Here is an 18,112-nt window from a genome sequence, read left to right as displayed (position 1 = left end):
AGACTTTTAAAAAATCAATAATTAAAAGCATGAGAGCAAAACTTAGAAATCTGTAGGAGGGTCAGAGATTAAAGTTGAAGAGGTCCTTCCAAGAGTGAAAGAAAAGCAGGGGAGAAAGGAGAGAAAAGTCAGGCAGGCTGCCAGACCCCATAAGAGTTCCAGAAAGATCAGAAGAAAGGAAGCAGACAAGGAAGCAACCCAGAAGGTTTCCCAGAACCGAGGACTGAGCTTCCGGCCCAGAAGGTCCCACTGGGTGACCAGCACAATGGATGAAAGGACTAGGGTGTTTGCCTTTGTGGAATTCCACGCCGGGGACAATGAGAAAATCCTCTGTGCTGCCAGAGAGAAGGAGCCGGTTTCACAAAGGCCCGGCCAGGGGCTGCTGGCGGCAGGACTGCCAGGAGGAAATGCCTGCCAAGTGCTGCTGAAGGAAGGTGATTTCCTACCTGGGACTCACACATCTGCTCCATCGCTGCAGAGGAGGTGGCGTAAGGACAGCGCCAGACATTCTGGATCTCGAAAGTTTCGCTTCCCTCACGTGCTTTCTCAGGAGGAGGACCCCTCCACCAGACCCAGGAGGGCGAAGAGGGAAAGGAGGCCGGCTTCCAGGTGGACAGCACACCGACAGGGAAAAGGCTTTCCTCCACTCAGAAGATTTGGGGGGTAAGTCAGGGACAGTATAATAAGTCAGCAAACAGGCATTTGTTAACTCCAGGCTCACAGGTTGTTGAGAGACAGTGAAGGGTTCAGTGTTCGTCAACACGGCTCAGCTGAGAAGAGTCTATAATAACAGAAGCACTGCACACTGATTTAATCAAAATTATGATAACAGCTAAATGAGGACAGTGGAGCGAACACAAGCATGTGACTGCAAGCCGTGAACAGGTGTGTGGGGCAGCAAGTGGTGTCTGACCCTAAGTGAGCGGCTCGGTGAGCTGAGCTCAGTCCCACTGTCCCAGCAGGGCCAGGCGAGAGCTGGCAGCAGCAGCTCTAGGAAGCAGAAGCTGTGTGGCACAGTCAGCATGGACTGCTAATTTAGTTACAGCCTGCAGTATCCCGTGCCTCTTAAAGCTTGCACGTTTGACTTTAACCCCTTTTTCCCAGTAAATTCCATTTCATCAGATATAAAGTAGTCCCCAGCCTTCTCTGGCTTCTTTGACGCTTCATCATGTTTCGCCCTCTTTCATTTTCAGCTTTTCTCTTAACTCTGCCTTTTGCAGACGTTCAGAAGGGACCCTCCCCCCAGTTTTCCTTCTGATGATTATTTTAACCTACTTGTGCTTGTAGTCACTCTTATTTGGGGGCTAGTTTCTGTCATCGTTTCTCTATTTTCCATTCACTATACTTTCATTGGTTTCTTTTTTTCCTCCCTAGCTCTCCCTTTATAGAGTGAGCTTTCATATGCTTTTGTATTTGGTGCTCATAGCATAAGCCCTTTCCATGTTGGTTTGATATGATTAGACTTATCAGTGTTGGCATTTCCCCAAAAGACTTGCATGTGGCATATGCTCAGTCCCCTCCACACACACACACTTGCACATTGATTTGGTCTGAAGTTGAATCCTAGATGGCACAGATTCTCATATTTGTTCCTAACTTTTTAAAAGACTCTCCTTTACAGTTTAGTGGGACTTGGTCACCATCCTTGTCATGTCCTGCAGCTTGGATGTGCTTCTCTTCCAGCGCTTCCCTCAAAGTGTTTTCCTTGTGGGTCTGGGTGTGAAATCCTCCTTGGTCCCCGCATGCTGGGAGGCTGTTGTGCCTTCACATCTGGATAATAATTGGGCTGAATATACAATTTTAGGTTCAAAGATTTTGTTCTTCAGCCTCAAAAATATTGTCCCATAGTTTGCGGCATCCTTGTGGCTGCTGGTATGGGGAAGTCTGAGAGGTTCGATTCCCATTCTTTCTAGCCGTCTCTCGCAGCTTTGGGATTCTTTCTTTGGCTCTCATGTTCTTGTTCTGACATGTCATTGTATTGTTTGCCTGTGTCACCTACATGGTGCTCTGTGCTCTGTCCATCTGAACTCTTCCGTCTTCAGTCCGGATGTCTTACTTCCATTGTTCGTCCAACGCCGTCCCCTCTGCCTCAGTTTCATCTACTGGAGCTGCCGTGCCCAGGTGCTGCCCTTCTACGCCATCCTCCCCTGCCTGGCTTCTCTTATCTTCTGTCTGGCTTCCTCCCAGCTGCCTCAGTGGGTGTTGGACCCATCCTGCCAAAACCCCACTGTTTTCTTCCCTTTGTGCCATTTCCATTCCTACTATTTCCAGTTGATTTGTTTGTAATGTTTCTTGTTCTTGTTGATTGCTAACAGCTTTTCATATCTCCTTAAATATCTGTATATAAATTCATGCTTGTCTCAGTTCTTTGGCGTCTGCTCTGTGCTGCCTGTGTGCTGGGCGTCTCCCAGGCTCTTGTGTGCTCTGTCCCTGCAGGTGTCTTATACCAGTTTTTCTGATTAGCTGTATGCTGGCCAAGGGTCAAGGGTCGAGGGTCAGAGGAGAAGGGAGGGGAGGGGCAGGGGCTAAGCGGGGGTGTGCTCTCCCTTTAAAAGGGGGCATAGTTGGGCTGGCTTCTCACTCCAGCTGGCCCTGCCCTTCCAGTCCTGCCCCTGTTGTCCCACCAGGAAAAGATTGTCCCCAGGCCGCCTAGAGGGGCAGCAGCAGAACATAAAAAGGATTTTTTTCAACCTGTTCTCTGTACCTCCAAAGCAGGCGGCAACCTCCAGTCTCCTGGTCACCTCAACCCAGACGACGGCCTTGGGTGGGAGGAGCCCAGGGGCCCACCTGCCCATCTCCATGGCCCTACCACCCCCGCACTCACCCCTACCCCCGCCTACCGCAGCATTCAAGAACTGCTCTCAAGTGCCGGAGCTGCTTCATGGCAGAGAGTCAAGCCTGAGTGTACTGTTTGTGGGATCTATAAACAGCCAGTTATTCCGCTCCCCAAGCAGGAACGCCACTCGCACGCACACTGGCCGCGGAGAGGCCCAGCGAGTGATCTGGCTCCAGGAAGCTGACTGAGCCAGCTGCCCAACGCCCGCCCCGAGGGTTGGTGCCCACTTAGTGCTCACTTGCTGGGCTCGCGTGACTAGTGGGGTTTGGCCTTGTGTGGTTGCTTGGTGACCTTGGCAACAGCTCTCAGGGGAGTGCTCTGCTCCCCGCTGCCCTTTATTTGGGGAGGAGCAAAGAGGGGCTGTGAGAATTGTTCCTTTTCCCTCTTTTTGTCCCTCTGCTGTGACCTTGACAAACCATTTCTGGAGTACTTGCTGGCTGGGGTTTTTTCTTTTTTTTTTTTTGCCACAGGATTGGAAGAGATCAGGATATTCAAAGGGTTGGCCAAAGGAAGTCCTGGCTTTCTCAGACGTCCCTTTTTCCCAAAGAGTGGCTGCAGGTGGCAACAGTGACTGTGGCTGAGCTGGGTGGGAGGCACTGGCACCTCGGACCCTCGCCCTGAAGTGGCAGGTGCACGTTTCGTGACTTTCAGTAATTGAATGTAGATGTGATGATTTTCCCCTTTTAAAAAAAGTGCAGCCTTAAGCTTGGGGCCAAATCCTGTTTTCCACTTGGAAAAGTGATCTCATTTTCCATGTACCATGTTAAAAAAAGGAACACAAAACTCTTGTAGGATTAAAAAGAGAGAGGGAGAAAAAACAAACAAATGCTCACAACGCATATTTGAAGGATGGTCCCACATGTGTAAAAGTATTTGGCGCGATGACTCTGGACCAGAAAGTCAGTCTGATATTGAATCCATATGACTCAGAAAACAGCATTTTATAGTCTTTTTTCTAATTTTTTTAAAAAAATTCTGCTTTGTGAGTTAAAATTAAGGTTGTTTTGGTTGTGACTAATCTCATAAAATCTTTTTTAAGAAGGCATTTTATATGCTCAAGCCTTGAGTATTTCTTTGGTCTTTGAACTATTATTAGTAGGACATCAGTACACGGCAGCCTCGGCTTTGGGAGAAGCTGTAGGGGAGCCGTGCCCAGCCTGGTGCCCACTTCCTCCACCCAGGCTGCTCGCTGAGCTACTAGGTGCGGAGGATGGCGCCGCCCTGAGCCTGCAGGTGGCTGCACCCCTTCAGCTTGACCAGGGGATGGACATGAGGTCTCTTGAGGTCACTACTGCCCAGCACTCATGGGTGATTGCATTCTGACCACTGCCCTTTTAGTGTATGTTCCCTGGCCCACGTGGCCTACTGGTTACATCAGGTTTTCCCTTTCTTTCTTTCTTTCTTTCTTTCTTTCTTTCTTTCTTTCTTTCTTTCTTTTTCAGAGACAGAGAGAGGGATAAATAGGGACAGACAGACTGGAATAGAGAGAGATGAGAAGCATCAATTATCAGTTTTTCGTTACGACACCTTAGTTGTTCATTGATTGCTTTCTCATATGTGCCTTGACTGTGGGCCTTCAGCAGACCGAGTAACCCCTTGCTCAAGCCAGGGGCCTTGGGTCCAAGCTGGTGAGCCTTGTTCAAATCAGATGAGCCTGCACTCAAGCTGGCGACCTAGGAGTCTCGAACCTGGGTCCTCCGCATCCCAGTCCGACGCTCTATCCACTGCGCCACTGCCTGGTCAGGCAGGTTTTCACTTTTTAGTGATTTGTTGTGATGGTAAATACTTGCTGTGATAGTCTGTTGGAACTGACACCTTCCTTGTCTATAACAGTGCCTTGGTGGACCCCAGCATTACCCGACTCTACCTCTGCCCAAATCCTGAGAGCGGGGCCACAAGGGCCTGATGGGGGGCAGCCTGCAGGGTTCCTCATCATGGGATGCTGTTGCTGGCTCCTGATAAGGCATGAGCCACTGTGGTGACAGCAGCACTCCATCCACTGAGTACCTGTGGGAGCCAGGCATTAGGCTCTCCTGGGTTGTCTGAGTGTGCCCCTGTCACCCTCAGATGTGGGTGGGACCAGCTCTGATCTCCTTGCTGAGTGCTGGAACCACATCCTCGCCAGCACCAGAGCCAGAGCCTCTGCCTTGCTCAGGTCCTGATGAGCACGGGGTGGGAGTGACTTGTGCACACGTTCCAAAGTATTCCAGGTGAACAGAAGCTCCAGAGTTTCCGAGATGAAATGCACTGAAGCCATCACAGGACAGGCAAACGATGCAGTCTCACGCCATCTGTCTTTTTCAAAAGGCTTCCTGCTCTGCAGGGTGCAGCATGTTTAAACCTCATTATGGGCCTCTTTTATCCCAGGCAGAGTGGCAGGGAATAGCAAAGTGTTGAAATTAACTTCATTCTTACCTCAGATATTTTCCTTCTTGAAAATGTACTCACTGTCATACTGGTACCCCCATGGTTACAGTAGCATCATTCATAGTAGCCAGAAGTAGAAGCAACCTAAATGTTTATAGATGGATGAACAGATACGTACAGTGTGCTCCACCCACACACTGGAATATTACTCAGCCCCCAAAAAGGAAGAAAATTCCAGCCTAATACTGCAATGTGGATGAACCTTGAGGACATTATGCAGAGTGAGATAAGCTGGTCCAAAAAGGGTATATCCTGTATGATTCCACTGATATGAGGTCCCTAGAGTTGTCAAATTCATAGAGACGGAAAGTAGAAGGGAAGGTGCCAGGGCTGGGGATAGGGGGTGGGATGTGTAATGGGGACAGAGTCTCAGTTTGGGAAGATGGAAAAGTTTTGGAGATGAAGTTGGATATGGCCGCATAACAGTGTGAGTGTGCTTAATGCCAACAAACGGTATGCTTGAAATGATTAAAATGGTGAGTTTGGTGTTATGTATATTTTGCCACAATTAAAAATAATTTTAGTTAAAAAAAAAACTGTCATAAAAACGCACTGCTCTGGCTGAGCCAGTGGTCTGAGGGACACAGAAATCGGGGCCTTAGTGGGTCCCAGCCTGGTCACAGGTGCAGGCTGTAGAGGTGCTTTAGAAAAACCTCAGATCTGGTGGATGTGGATGAGATACACTTTTTTTTTTTAAGTGGGTGCCCTGACTGAGGATTGAACCAGCAACCTTGGCATATCAGGATGATACTCTAAACAGCTGAGTCCGGGGCTGATGAGATGATCTTAGATTTTTCTTTTTTTTTTTTTGAGATGATCTTAGATTTTTATGTAAAATGTCTCTGAAGTAGCACAGGACATGGCAACAATCACACTTGCTGATTGCTAATCAGAGGAGATGAGCCTTTCTTTGAGTGCAGGATTCACCTGTTTAGGAAAACACCCATGTGATGCGGCTTTCCCACCCTCCACTCAGCCAGCTTCATGTCCTAGAGTCTGACCTAAATGCTGGAGGAAGAGCTGTGTCCTGTCTGCACTCATCAGACTGGGCAAATTGGGTCTTTGTTAAACGATGTAAATAAGTAAATCTCAAATATTTCCTAGGTTATTCCCCCAAGAAATTCTGTGTGTCTGAGAACAGAGGCACTGGGGAGACTGTGGCAAAATTCGCCAATCATTAACCCAGTAAGATGTGGTCCAGGCATACTGCATGACCCCCTCTACTCAACGGTGTTAGGACAGTGGGACCAGGCACTTCTCCATAAAGCTTCATAGAGACTGCAGTGACAAGTGACACAGTCTGTTTAGTTCCCAGAGATGTTGTGGCAGACACACATGTTGCATGGGTCAGTTTCCCATTCTTTGGAGTTCAGGGGTGGGTGACTGATAACGAGCTTTGCAATGGTTTGTGGTCATCGTCTTGGGCTAGAGCAGGGGTCCCCAAACTTTTTACAGAGGGGGCCAGTTCACTGTCCCTCAGACCATTGGAGGGCCAGACTATAAAAAAAATATGAACAAATCCCTATGCACACTGCACATATCTTATTTTAAAGTAAAAAAACAAAATGGGAACAAATACAATATTTAAAATAAAGAACAAGTAAATTTAAATAAACAAACTGACCAGTATTTCAATGGGAACTATGGGCCTGCTTTTGGCTAATGAGATGGTCAATGTCCGGTTCCATATTTGTCACCGCTAGCCGTAACAAGTGAAATGATGCGCTTCCGGAGCCGTGACACTTGCATCTCGCGTCACCAGAAGTAGTACTGTACGTGAGCATACAGTACTCCAGAAGCACAGGATGCGAATGCATCCTGTGCTCCTCTCACTGACCACCAATGAAAGAGGTGCCCCTTCCGGGAAGTGCGGCGGGGGCCGGATAAACGGCCTCAGGGGGGTGCGGTGCATAGTTTGGGGACCCCTGGGCTAGACCATTTAAAGCAGCCGCTGCAGCTGCGGCATATGTGTACTGGGATTTCTTGCTCAGAAAACTCAGCACAAAGTCTAAATCATGTTGTGAAGTCACTGCCCTAGTGTTCGCACTACTGTGTCAGGAAAGGTATCTGAAACTTCGAAATAAGGCAACCACTTGAGTGGCACATCCTTTCCACTCAAGGATCTCCCAGGGACTTAGTTTTGCATCTAACAGCAATCATGTCCTGACCACCTGGAGTCACCTTGCTTCCCGATATGTTTTAGACTGGTTTTAACACGTCACTACTTCCCTCTTGAGTAAAATCTTTGACATGGGCTCATTTTATATTTTCATGAGTGCCATGACTTTTCCTTTCTGAATTATATCTTGATGGTTGAAAATGTTGGAATAAGATAAAAGTTCACTTTCTCCATCCAGACAACTGACTGTTTCAGATACATTTGTGTAAAAGCCTCCTTTCTCCATTGGACTGACCCAGCACCTCTGAAGACTGCCTGTCTGTCCTTATACCATGTAGACTTAATTACCATAGCTTTAGAGTCAGTCATGCAGGCGGCATAAGTCCTACAGTTTTGTTCTTTAACCCGACTGCTTAGGCAAGTCTGGGCCCTTTGCATTTCCACATAACTTTTAGAACTAGCTTGTCGATTTCTGCAAAGAAATAAAACAAACAAACAAAAAACCCTATTGTGATTGCCTCATATCTATAGATTAATTTAGGAGGACTGGACATTCTAACTGTACTGAGTCTTTCAATCAGGAATTTGCATATCTCTCAGTGCGTTTAGGTTTCCTCTCCGCACTGTGTCACTGTTTTCAGCATGTTTTATTTGATTTATTCCTAGGTAGTTCCTATCTTTTTTCATCTGGCCTGAAGTTTTCTTTGTGGGATAGTTTTGATAGCAACTTCAACTTGTTTAATAGCTATTGGGCTATTTAGATTTTCTAGTTCTTCTTATATTACTTTTCTTTAAAATTTTTTTTATTGATTTTAGCAAGAGAAGGAGAGAGAGAGAGAGAGAGAGAGAGACAGGAACATTGAACTGCTCCTGTATGTGCCCTGACCGGGGTTGAACTGGCAACCTCTGAACTTCAGAATGATGCTCTAACCAACCAAGCTATTGGGCTAGGGCCTATATCACTTTTCTTAGTGTTTTTCAAGGAATTTGTCCATTTCATTTAAATTGTTTTACTTTATTGAATATCAGACTTTATATTTCCTTACTATCCTTTTAATATCTGTGGCATCTATAATAATGTAGCCTTTAAAATTCCTGGTGTCAGTAATTTGTATTTTTCTTGATTAAGCTTGCTGGAGGTTTATTCATTTTATTAATCTTTTCAAAGAACCAAATTTTGACTTTATTGATGGCCTTTAATGTTTGACTGCATTAGGCAATTTTCTTTGATTTTTACTCTTGTTTTAAATTTTTATTTATTCATTTTAGAGAGGAGAGAGAGTTAGAGAGAGAGTGAGAGAGAGAAATGGGGGAGGAGCAGGAAGCATCAACTCCCATATATGCCTTGACCCTGGGGGTTTTGAACCGGTGACCTCAGCATTCCAGGTCGACGCTTTATCCACTGCGCCACCACAGGTCAGGCCTGATTTTTACTCTTATTCTCACTTTTCCTTCCTTCTACATACCATGGATTTCATTGTTTTTTCCCCCCTAATTTCTGGAGGGGAAATTCTATACTTTTCCTTTTGAAACAGTCATTTTGAGGTCACTGGGACTTCGTGTTGCCTCTCCTGCATATAACTTGAAGTTTACCAGTTTCTTGTGTCCTCATCACGTCAAAGGTGTGTGTTGTGCAGCTTGTTGCTCTCCATCACTTTTTAGATGTGGGGCTTGAATCTAGTTGGCTGCCATTATCCTAGACTGCCTAGACATCTTTAACATTGTAATTTAAAAGCTTAGAAATTGATATTTATAAACCCTAATGGAAAATTAGCACACAATCTACCCAGACAGTTTACTGGAGGAGAAATACAAGTTACTGGTGATTATATGAAATGTTTTCAATCTTATTGATAATGAAAGAAATGAAAATCATAATAATGGTAAAATAATTGACCACTTATCAAATTGACAAAGATTTACACTTGATCTTAGCCAAAAGGCCGAGAAGCGATCAAATTGACAAAAAAATTTTAAAAAGAAAAGAAAAAAAAAAAGAAAGAAAGTATCCAGATGATCAAGAATTAAGAAAAGCGAGTATTACGATATACTGTGGATGGCCAAAGACTTCATGGAAGTTTCTAAATGTCTGTGTTTTAAAGATACAAAGTGAAATATTTATGAACTCCACTGTCTGGGTATCTCAACTTCCCTTACCTCCAGCTTCTGTGCTGGCAGAATAAGGTGACAACCACTCCTGCATGCTGGAGGCGACGTGAAATTGATATATTTTACATAGGATGCCTGACACTCATGGGGACTTATGCAGCATGTGCTGCCCTTAGTTCATCATGGTGATGGTGATGATGGAGAAGATGATAGAGAGATGGTAGATAGATGGTAGATAATGGATAGATAATAGATAGATAGATAGATAGATAGATAGATAGAATGCTTACTGGTCATACAATTAGGTGTTATGGTTTCCTGTGCATCTTTACTGGTGACAGTTTTGGGAAGTCACTGCAGAACAGTCTAGAGGGATTGCTTTATAAATGAAGGGAGACTTTAAGTCAAGTATAACGGCCATGTGCCCTACTTTTATCCACACACAAAGTTTACACTAATTATAGATATAACATATTTAATAATCATAAAAATATTGTAAATAACATACACTAACAAATTTAAAATCAAGATGAAATGGATGCAGCCTGACTAGGTGGTGGTGCAGTGGATAGAGCATTGACCTGGGATACTGAGGACCCAGGTTCGTAACTCCAAGGTTGCCAACTTGAGCTCAGGCTCGTCCAGCTTGAGCATGGAGTCACTGGCTTAAGCATGGGATCATAGACATTATCCCATGGTCACTGGCTTGAGCCCAAAGACAGCAGACTTGAAGCCCAAGGTTGATGGCTTGAGCCCAAAGTAGCTGACTTGAACAAGGGGTTATGGCTCAGCTTGAGTCCCCTAGTCAAGGCACCTATGAGAAGCAATCAACAAACAACTAAAGTTGATGTAACTACAAGTTGATGCTTCTCACCTCTCTCCCTTCTTGTCTCTCTTGCTCTCTCCTCACTCTTTCTCTCTCTCTCTCTCTTGCTTAATAAAAAAGATAAAGTGTATACATTATTATAAAATATTTTTAGATGCCAGAATTTATATAAGGAAAGTTTTAAAACTGAATATGCTAACAACTCTTAAATAAATGACACCATACTAACATCTACCCATTTTTACTCACCATTTCCCAAGAATATGCTCAAACTGGATGATCTAAGATGTGAGGTGAGCCAAACTCTCAAGGAACACATGGCCCTCGTCTTAAATAAGTGGGTCCAGAAAAATGAAAGAAGGAGAAAGGGGCCAGGCTCATTTTTGATGATTGTGTATACTTGACACCAAAATGAGAGAAGCTTACAGTCTGGCTTTTCCTTAAATATAGAATGTATTTATGAGTAACTCTCGAGTGAAATGAAGCAATTCATAGCATATAAAGTTATGATCAGAAAAGTTTATCCTATGTGTGTAAGAATGATTCTTTGTCAGGAAATCTGTCCTTGTAATTCACCGCCCAAGTAGACTAATGCAAATTTATGTGATTATTTCAGTATAGAAATAGCACTTGATAGAGTTCAACATGTTTACATGATAAAAAAGAAAAAAGAAAGAAAAAGAAAATAGGCCCTGGCCAGTTGGCTCAGTGGTAGTGTTGGCCCAGCATGTGGATGTCCCCGGTTCGATTCCCGGTCAGGGCACACAGGAGAAGTGACCATCTGCTTCTCCACCCCAACCCTTCTCCCTTTTATTTCTCTCCCTCTCTCTTCCTGTCCTGCAACCAGCTGGATCAAGTTGGCCCTGGGCACTGAGGATGTTTCCATGGCCTTGCCTCAGGTGCTAAAATAGCTTGGTTGCCAAGCAACAGAGCAATGGTCCCAGATGGGCAGACCATCTCCCCATAGGGGGTTTGCCAGGTGGATCCCAGTCAGGGTGCATGTGAGAGACTGTCTTTCTGACTCCTCATTTCTCACTTAAGAAAAAGAAAATGCAGAAAAACCAGAATGCAGTAAGGCAGAAGATGAATGAGTAGGGAAGTCATGGGTGAAATAAAAGGCTCCTGCTTTGTTTCAGATACCGATGGGTGTCATCTTGTCATGATGATCTCCATATTTTATAAAACAAATTTTATAATCATAAAAAAACCCCACTAACCCACATCTTATACAACCATGGTCTTATATAAAACATGACCAAGTTCCTGTGTTACCTGCTAACTAAGACCTGTTGCAAAATGGTCGTAAATAAATTAAAAGCAGGCATTTCTGAGGATGATGAATACAGACTACAGAACGTGAGAAAAGGTTGAAAACTCAAGCAGAAATGATGCTTGCACTTTTTCATTTTGAGTGATTACATGACTATATCGTGGAGCCAACTCGATTTTTGTTTCTTCCAGTCTCTAGATGGCTTTGCCCTGGTTGTGAGTGCGGAAGGGGTGATATTTTATGCTTCAGCAACGATTGCAGACTACCTGGGCTTCCACCAGGTAAGCATGGCTCTTCTGCCTGCCACATGGTAGATTCCGCATGTTACCTGTGGATGCTCCTTGTCCTCAAGGTGTAAACATCTCCCAAATCAAGTATTCCTTAGCACAGAGGTTTTATCAGATAAGGATTTCCACACGCCAGCCTTGTCTGGGGCTCATTCGTTGCAAGAGGCATGAAGGTGTCCAGGGTGTCCTGAGTGTAAAGGGCAGCAATCGTGCTAACTGTGGCACAGCCCTCACTCTTGTCACATTCCCATGAGTTCTCGCCAGCAGCATCGATGCCTTAAACTCCAGGACAAAGTATGTCCTGGAAGCACCCTCATGGATGTGTAATAATCCCCTTGGAACACTGCCTCAGACCAGCTGGGAGCGGGGGACAGAGGTTCCAGACATTGGGGTCACGGGGTGCGGCTGAGGCCCACGAAACGCTGGGACCCACAGGGGCGGCTCCTCCAAGAAGAAGTTCAACGAGAAGTCCCGCTTACAGCCCAGGAAGGGAAAAGGAATCTCTGTGTGGCCTCTGGGAAGGGGAAGAAGTCTCTTGTGAGAACTCTCAACACCCAAAAGCAATTTACACACCCACAGAGTGCAGACTCCTGAGTCTGGGAAGAGGAGTGTGCAACATGAAATCACAGACACGTGGGAGGTCATGGCCTGCCTGGGGCTGATGCACTCCCTGAGGGCTCACCATAAGGAACAGGTGGATTTGAGAAAGAACAAAATAGCACTTTGCAAAAATAAAGGAGACAGTGTGTCAGTCAGTCGGGGTCCTGTGCAGAGGCAGAAACCATGCAATGATTTGAACAGTTTAATATAAGGAATTATTATGAATTTATATAAAGACTAGTAACACGGATTAGCAACAAGGGAGAACAGAGATGGACACACACAGCGGATGGAGAGCAGCAGTGCCCACAGCGCTGAGGCTGGGCGTCCAGGGAGGGCACATTGGAGACCTCTCCTCATTGGCCAGGGGAGACCTTGACCCCTGGGTAGAGAAGTCCCTCGACGCCCCCAGGCCAGGACTGGCCAGCAGAGAACCGCCCACTGGTATGCTGGCGGGACTCTTGAGGAGGCTGCTGGGGTGGGGTGCTCCCCGGAATGCTGATGGGAGCCTGACACTTAGGGGGCGGGCCTCCCCCTTGCAGAGCCTGGAGCAGCTTTGCCGGCTGAGGGGAAACATTTGTGGGATCCAGGATCAGAGCCGAACTATGAAAGGAGGGCTTGGAGCCAAGAGGCAAGCCGTGAAGTTAGGAACAAAAACCTCACTGGTCGGGCCTAACACCAACAGGGTGCCTGGAAGCGAGGGACGGGGTGGGAGCCAAGGTTTGAGAATGTGGGTGCTGACAGCCCATGGAAGTTCAAGTCTGCCGGAGGCTGAGGAAGCATTTGATCTGATTTCCATAGAAACTATCATTTTGAATGTTTGCAAAACTAAAGTAGCTTTCACTCCGCCAGGATTCTGAGGAGCCCTTTCTCTTACACCTGCCTCTGTATTTGCTTTCCTGCCACCTGAGTGCAAGGACCAAATGACTACCACGCCCTGTCCTACCAGGCTTCCTTCTCATCATGGGCCCTGGGGGGTCCTATAGTCTCCACGGTAGGACACGGTGCTGCCCTCTTCCTCCCAGTACCCCCAGCTTCTGGTGCAGCTGACCACGTGGCCTGGGTGAGACCCGGCAGCACATGGAGGTGTGGTCCCGAGGGACCCCATGGAATGGCTGGTGTGTGATGAGCGAGTGAAGTGCAGTGGGCCAGACCTCCAAGTGGTGTTCCCGGGCTGCATGGCAGAGCCTTGGCCCTGCTGTCTACTTAAGTGACTGCTCTGAGCCATGTTTGGCTCCTGCACATGATGGGCAGCAGCTCTGTTCACTCCGAGGCATCTGCTTAGACAACATGGGTCCCTGAACATGCAGAGCATTGGAAAGGGCATTGGTGCCTGTGACACTCGTGAGAGGCATCCCCACCACCAGCCCCACTACAGGGGAGGCTCCCTGAGGTATTTCTCCCTTTGGCTGCACCTGACAGTGTGTGACAAGAGCTCTGTCACCACATGCCTCTCCTGAAGATGTCCCATCTCAGGGAGATGGGAAGTGATGGGTAATGAGTCTCTTGTTCCTAAGATGATACGAGCACCAGCCATGGCTGGCTGAGTCCTGATGCCCCCTTCTCCACTGTCCCTGCCTGGTCACTCTGGGGTACTTTGTGTACACACCGTTGTCCACCCCTAAGTGACCAGTAGGTTGGTGGGCATGGTCAAGGTTGATGGCTCCCTCACTGAGGTCACTCAGAGCAGAGAGTTCACGGACCGCGGTGGACAGTACAAGGATGCGGACATCACTCGACTCCAGCCCCCAGGTGGTGAAGCTTTCAGCTGACTTCCCACGATGGCTTGCTTGCACAGGACCTGAATCTAGAGAAACACGATTTGGTCGGCTTTTTTGTGCTGTCACTTGAGTTGCCCTGTGAATTCTTTAGCCATAATTTGAAGGTCAGCACAGGCTTTGGCTCGGTGACCAAGGCAGGGGTGCTGTAGAGCAGCCTTGATTCCAAGTCTGAACTTGTCATTGGTCCTTTGTTTACTTGGAGCTTAGTTATTTCCCTCCAAGAGTTAGAAGTAAAGGAGTTATTATAAGAAAATTGTAAGGAAATTGTTTCCAAATGTCATTAAATCAGGCATTGACTCTAATTTATGCAAAATATTTCATAAAAATATTAGAACAGCTTTGTGCTGTTGTGAGATTCTTGTGCAAAATGCTTTACAAAGTTAGGAGCCAGATTCTTCCTATCACAGCCTGGGCCCATGATTTATCTTCAAGTCTGGCACTTTTTGTGATAAATACGTAGGTTTAGATGTATATTTCAGTTGATGTTGACATTTATTGATTGAAGAAGTTGTCTATTCTCTCCAAGGTCAGCAGTCGGGGGAAGTTGTCCCTGTGTGAGCCAAGGCACTTGCTGGAATTTGTTAATAGAAGCACAGGTGTGGATCACAGATGTGCACACGCTTTGCAAAAAGTAAAGATGATAACTGCTGGCGTGAGGCCTTCGTTAAAGTGATGCTTTTATTCTTAATTCCATAAATGATGGTTAAGAGCTAAAATAACGACCACTTTTACTTGATCAAAACTATTTCTCTTGACCTCACTTCATAGAAATCAAACTGTAGGAGAAAGACAAAGGGTGGTCTGACATGCCACAGCTAATTATTGTAACACAGACTTCAGTTTCTTCAAACTGAAAAATATTCACATTTAATTTTTGCAGGGGGGGGGAGTGGAACTCTTTTTAAAATTTTTTTAAAAACTTTTATTTATTGATTTTAGTGAGAGAAGGAGAGAGAGAGAGAGAAAGAGAACATCCATCTCTTCCTATATGTGCCGTGACCAGGGATTGAACCGGCAGTCTGTGTGCTTTGAGACGTTATCTGGCCGGGGCGCACATTTAACTTTTTAAAATTTGCCTTAGTTAGAAATGTCTTTTCCAGTTTTATTATGCCTTCCTCCAAGTTAATCTGTCCCTGGGTTTGGTTGAGCTGCAGACTCATACCTTGCATGTTAATTCCACCCATCCCTTTTGTTAATAGCTAAGATGTGACTATGATGAATGGGGCCCCAGGGAGACCTGTGGGCAGCTCACCACCTTCCTGATTCTGTAAAGCTTGGGGGCACTAACTAAAACTCATGAGAGAATAGCATGAACCACAGTGAGAAGAACTATGACTACCCAGTGCTCAGAGGTCAGCATAGTCTTTTCTTTAATCAAAACAACAGAGGAAAAAATGTGATCCATCTACAAAAGGATGGAAAAACACCAAATTCGCAGTAATGACTCAACACACAGAAAATATAAAACATTCTCTAAAGAAATTAAAGAGGATTCAGATAAATTAAGGGATATGCCATACTCGTGAATTGGAGGACCCCCAATATTATTATAAAGGTGTCAGATCAAGTTTAGAGTTAATGACATTACCACAAAAACTGAGCAGCTTTTTTGGAAATTGACAAGCTGGTTGGAAGTACAGACAACTACGACAATTGATCAGGGAAAAGGAGTTGGGGGGACTTGGGGGACTTATGATCCCAGATGCAAGACTTCTCGTAAAAGTCAGCAGTTTTCACAGTGTGGCCTCGGTGCAAGGACAAACAGAGCCCTAGGAGAACTGGAGGTGTGTGGATAAGATTTATCATAAAGGTGGCACTGCCATCGGTGGGTCTTGTCAATAAACAGAGTGAGGTGAACTGGATTCACTGGCAGAAAAAGAAATCTTGACTCTTGCCTCATACCACACACAGTAAATATCAGGCAGATGATAGAAGTCTCTAGAAGATAACAGGGCAGTTAGGTCTATGAGGAAAATTTCTTAGGACAAAACCCCACTCCTGAAGAAAGATTGATGAATTAAACTGTGTTAGATCCATTAAGAGAGAGGGAAGGCAGGCCAGGGGGAGGAGATGTTTGCAATGGAACACGCCCAACAAAGTCCTCATGTCCAGAACAGACAAAGAACACTGACACATCAGCATGACAGCTCCATGGAAAACGGAGAAGACACAAGTGGGCGACATGCACGCACGCACATGACACGTGTACACACGCAGACTCACATCTGAAGACCAATAAATATGTGAGATGCTCCATTTCCTTAGCTTTCATGGCATGCAAATTAAAACCACACTAAGAAACCATGACACGTGTGCCACAGTGGCTCAAACGTGGAAGGCTGAAGTGCCGAGTGTTGGCCAGAATGTAAAGCAACTGGACTTCTGCACTTGCCACAGCAGAACTATTTGTACACGCCCTTTGGAAAGCTGTTTGGCAATATCTACTGAAGCTGAACTTCAGCTACTGTGACTGAGTAATTCCGCCCCTGTCTGTGCACTCAGAGATGCAGCAGTGTCACGCGTAAGAGGCCCAGACGGGAAACAGCCCGGATGTCCATCAGCAGGAGAGAGGGTTAGCCAGAGGTAGGGTATCTGTACAGCGAAACTGGTACAATGATGGGGGTGAAACCTGCCACACACACAATGTGGGTAAATGGACGGGAACCAAAGAGCAGAGTGCTCCACGTATGTACGGAACCAGTGGGGTCAGTGCTGTGACTGCGTCCGGGGAGGATGGAGAGAAAGGACTCCAAGGTGCTGCTGTTGTCCTGTTTCCTGGTGGTTATATGGGGAACTCATCAAGCTGTATATTTATGATTTGGGCACTTTTCAGCCTATATGTTATGCCTACATCACAGAAGTTTATTAGAAAAACATCCCTGTGGGAAGTGCGCTTGTGATCATAGAGCCTCCAGGTAAGGTGACAGCCATCAAATCAGATGAGCTGGAAGCCACCAGGTGAGAAAAGAACCTTCAGGTGAGTTGGGAAGCTGCCAGGTCTGGAGCTTGAGGGAAAGCCTGGTCGGTCTCTGCCTGCTGGTCTCATGTTTATGTCCAGAGCCCTGACTCCGGACAACACGACCAACGACAACACCACTTCTGACCTCTTCGTTCACGTCTTGCTGTGAAAATGTAGTCTCTTTGGACTACGAGGTACACAGGTGATTGGAGTCCAATCTTCAATCACATTCCTGTTCTACCTTCCTGAGGTTGTATCTTGCTTGATATACAGGGCTTCCCAGCCAGCCTTAGACACAGGGTTACAGTTAAGAGAAGGTACTGCGAGATGTATATAGGCCCTTGTTATTTACTGACAGTAGCAACAGTCTTCGTGGCCTGTGCTTGTGACCTCTGTGTCCCAGATGGTGGCTGCCCAGTGTGGGCCTGGTGCTCGTGCGGGTCAGCCTCTGTGCCCAAGCAAATGGGAGGACAGCGGACCACAGAGAGGGTTGTGGACGGTGAGCCCATGTGGCATCCTGGAAGGGGGTGGATGTGGCCTGGAGGTGCCAGGAAGGAGGAAATCACTGGCCAGGAGGCATCGGTGGCTCCTACCTCACTTCCCAGGGGTGGTTTCCTAATAAACTTTAATGATTCGAGTATAATATACAGGCTGCAAAGTGACCAAATAATTCAACTTGATGAGCTCCCCGAGTCACTGAGGGTCAGAATCAATTTAGAAAACTGGTTATCTCAGCCCTAGAAGACATTTGGTCTCTGAACCTCCTGTACTGCTGGGCAGGTGTGTGTGGGGGGGGGCTGAGGGGCTCTGTGTTCCAGGCTGCGTGGCTCGTGGCTTGTCCTCTCAGGGGAGGGGTGGTCTTGAGACCGAGCTCTGGCCTTTTCTGTAGGGTTTCTTC

At 46.3% G+C, this 18,112-nt stretch overlaps 1 protein-coding gene and 1 pseudogene across 1 annotated transcript in view; one reads left to right on the top strand and one right to left on the bottom strand.

Moving 5' to 3' along the window:
- The window catches only part of AHRR (aryl hydrocarbon receptor repressor), a 101,692-nt gene that overhangs the window by 71,629 nt on the left and 11,951 nt on the right, over positions 1 to 18,112 (top strand). Inside the window, exon 5 of the mRNA XM_066360804.1 lies at positions 11,779 to 11,868. Within this exon, the coding sequence (XP_066216901.1) occupies positions 11,779 to 11,868 (90 nt within the window). The remainder of the gene's footprint in view (positions 1 to 11,778; positions 11,869 to 18,112) is intronic.
- On the bottom strand, positions 9,243 to 9,337 carry LOC136390101 (U2 spliceosomal RNA; annotated as a pseudogene).

This window comes from Saccopteryx leptura, chromosome 1 (assembly GCF_036850995.1).
Source record: "Saccopteryx leptura isolate mSacLep1 chromosome 1, mSacLep1_pri_phased_curated, whole genome shotgun sequence".
NCBI classification, from domain to species: Eukaryota; Metazoa; Chordata; class Mammalia; order Chiroptera; family Emballonuridae; genus Saccopteryx; species Saccopteryx leptura.
The sequence above is the reverse complement of the archived record's forward strand: the minus strand, read 5'-3'. Positions and strand labels throughout refer to the sequence as shown.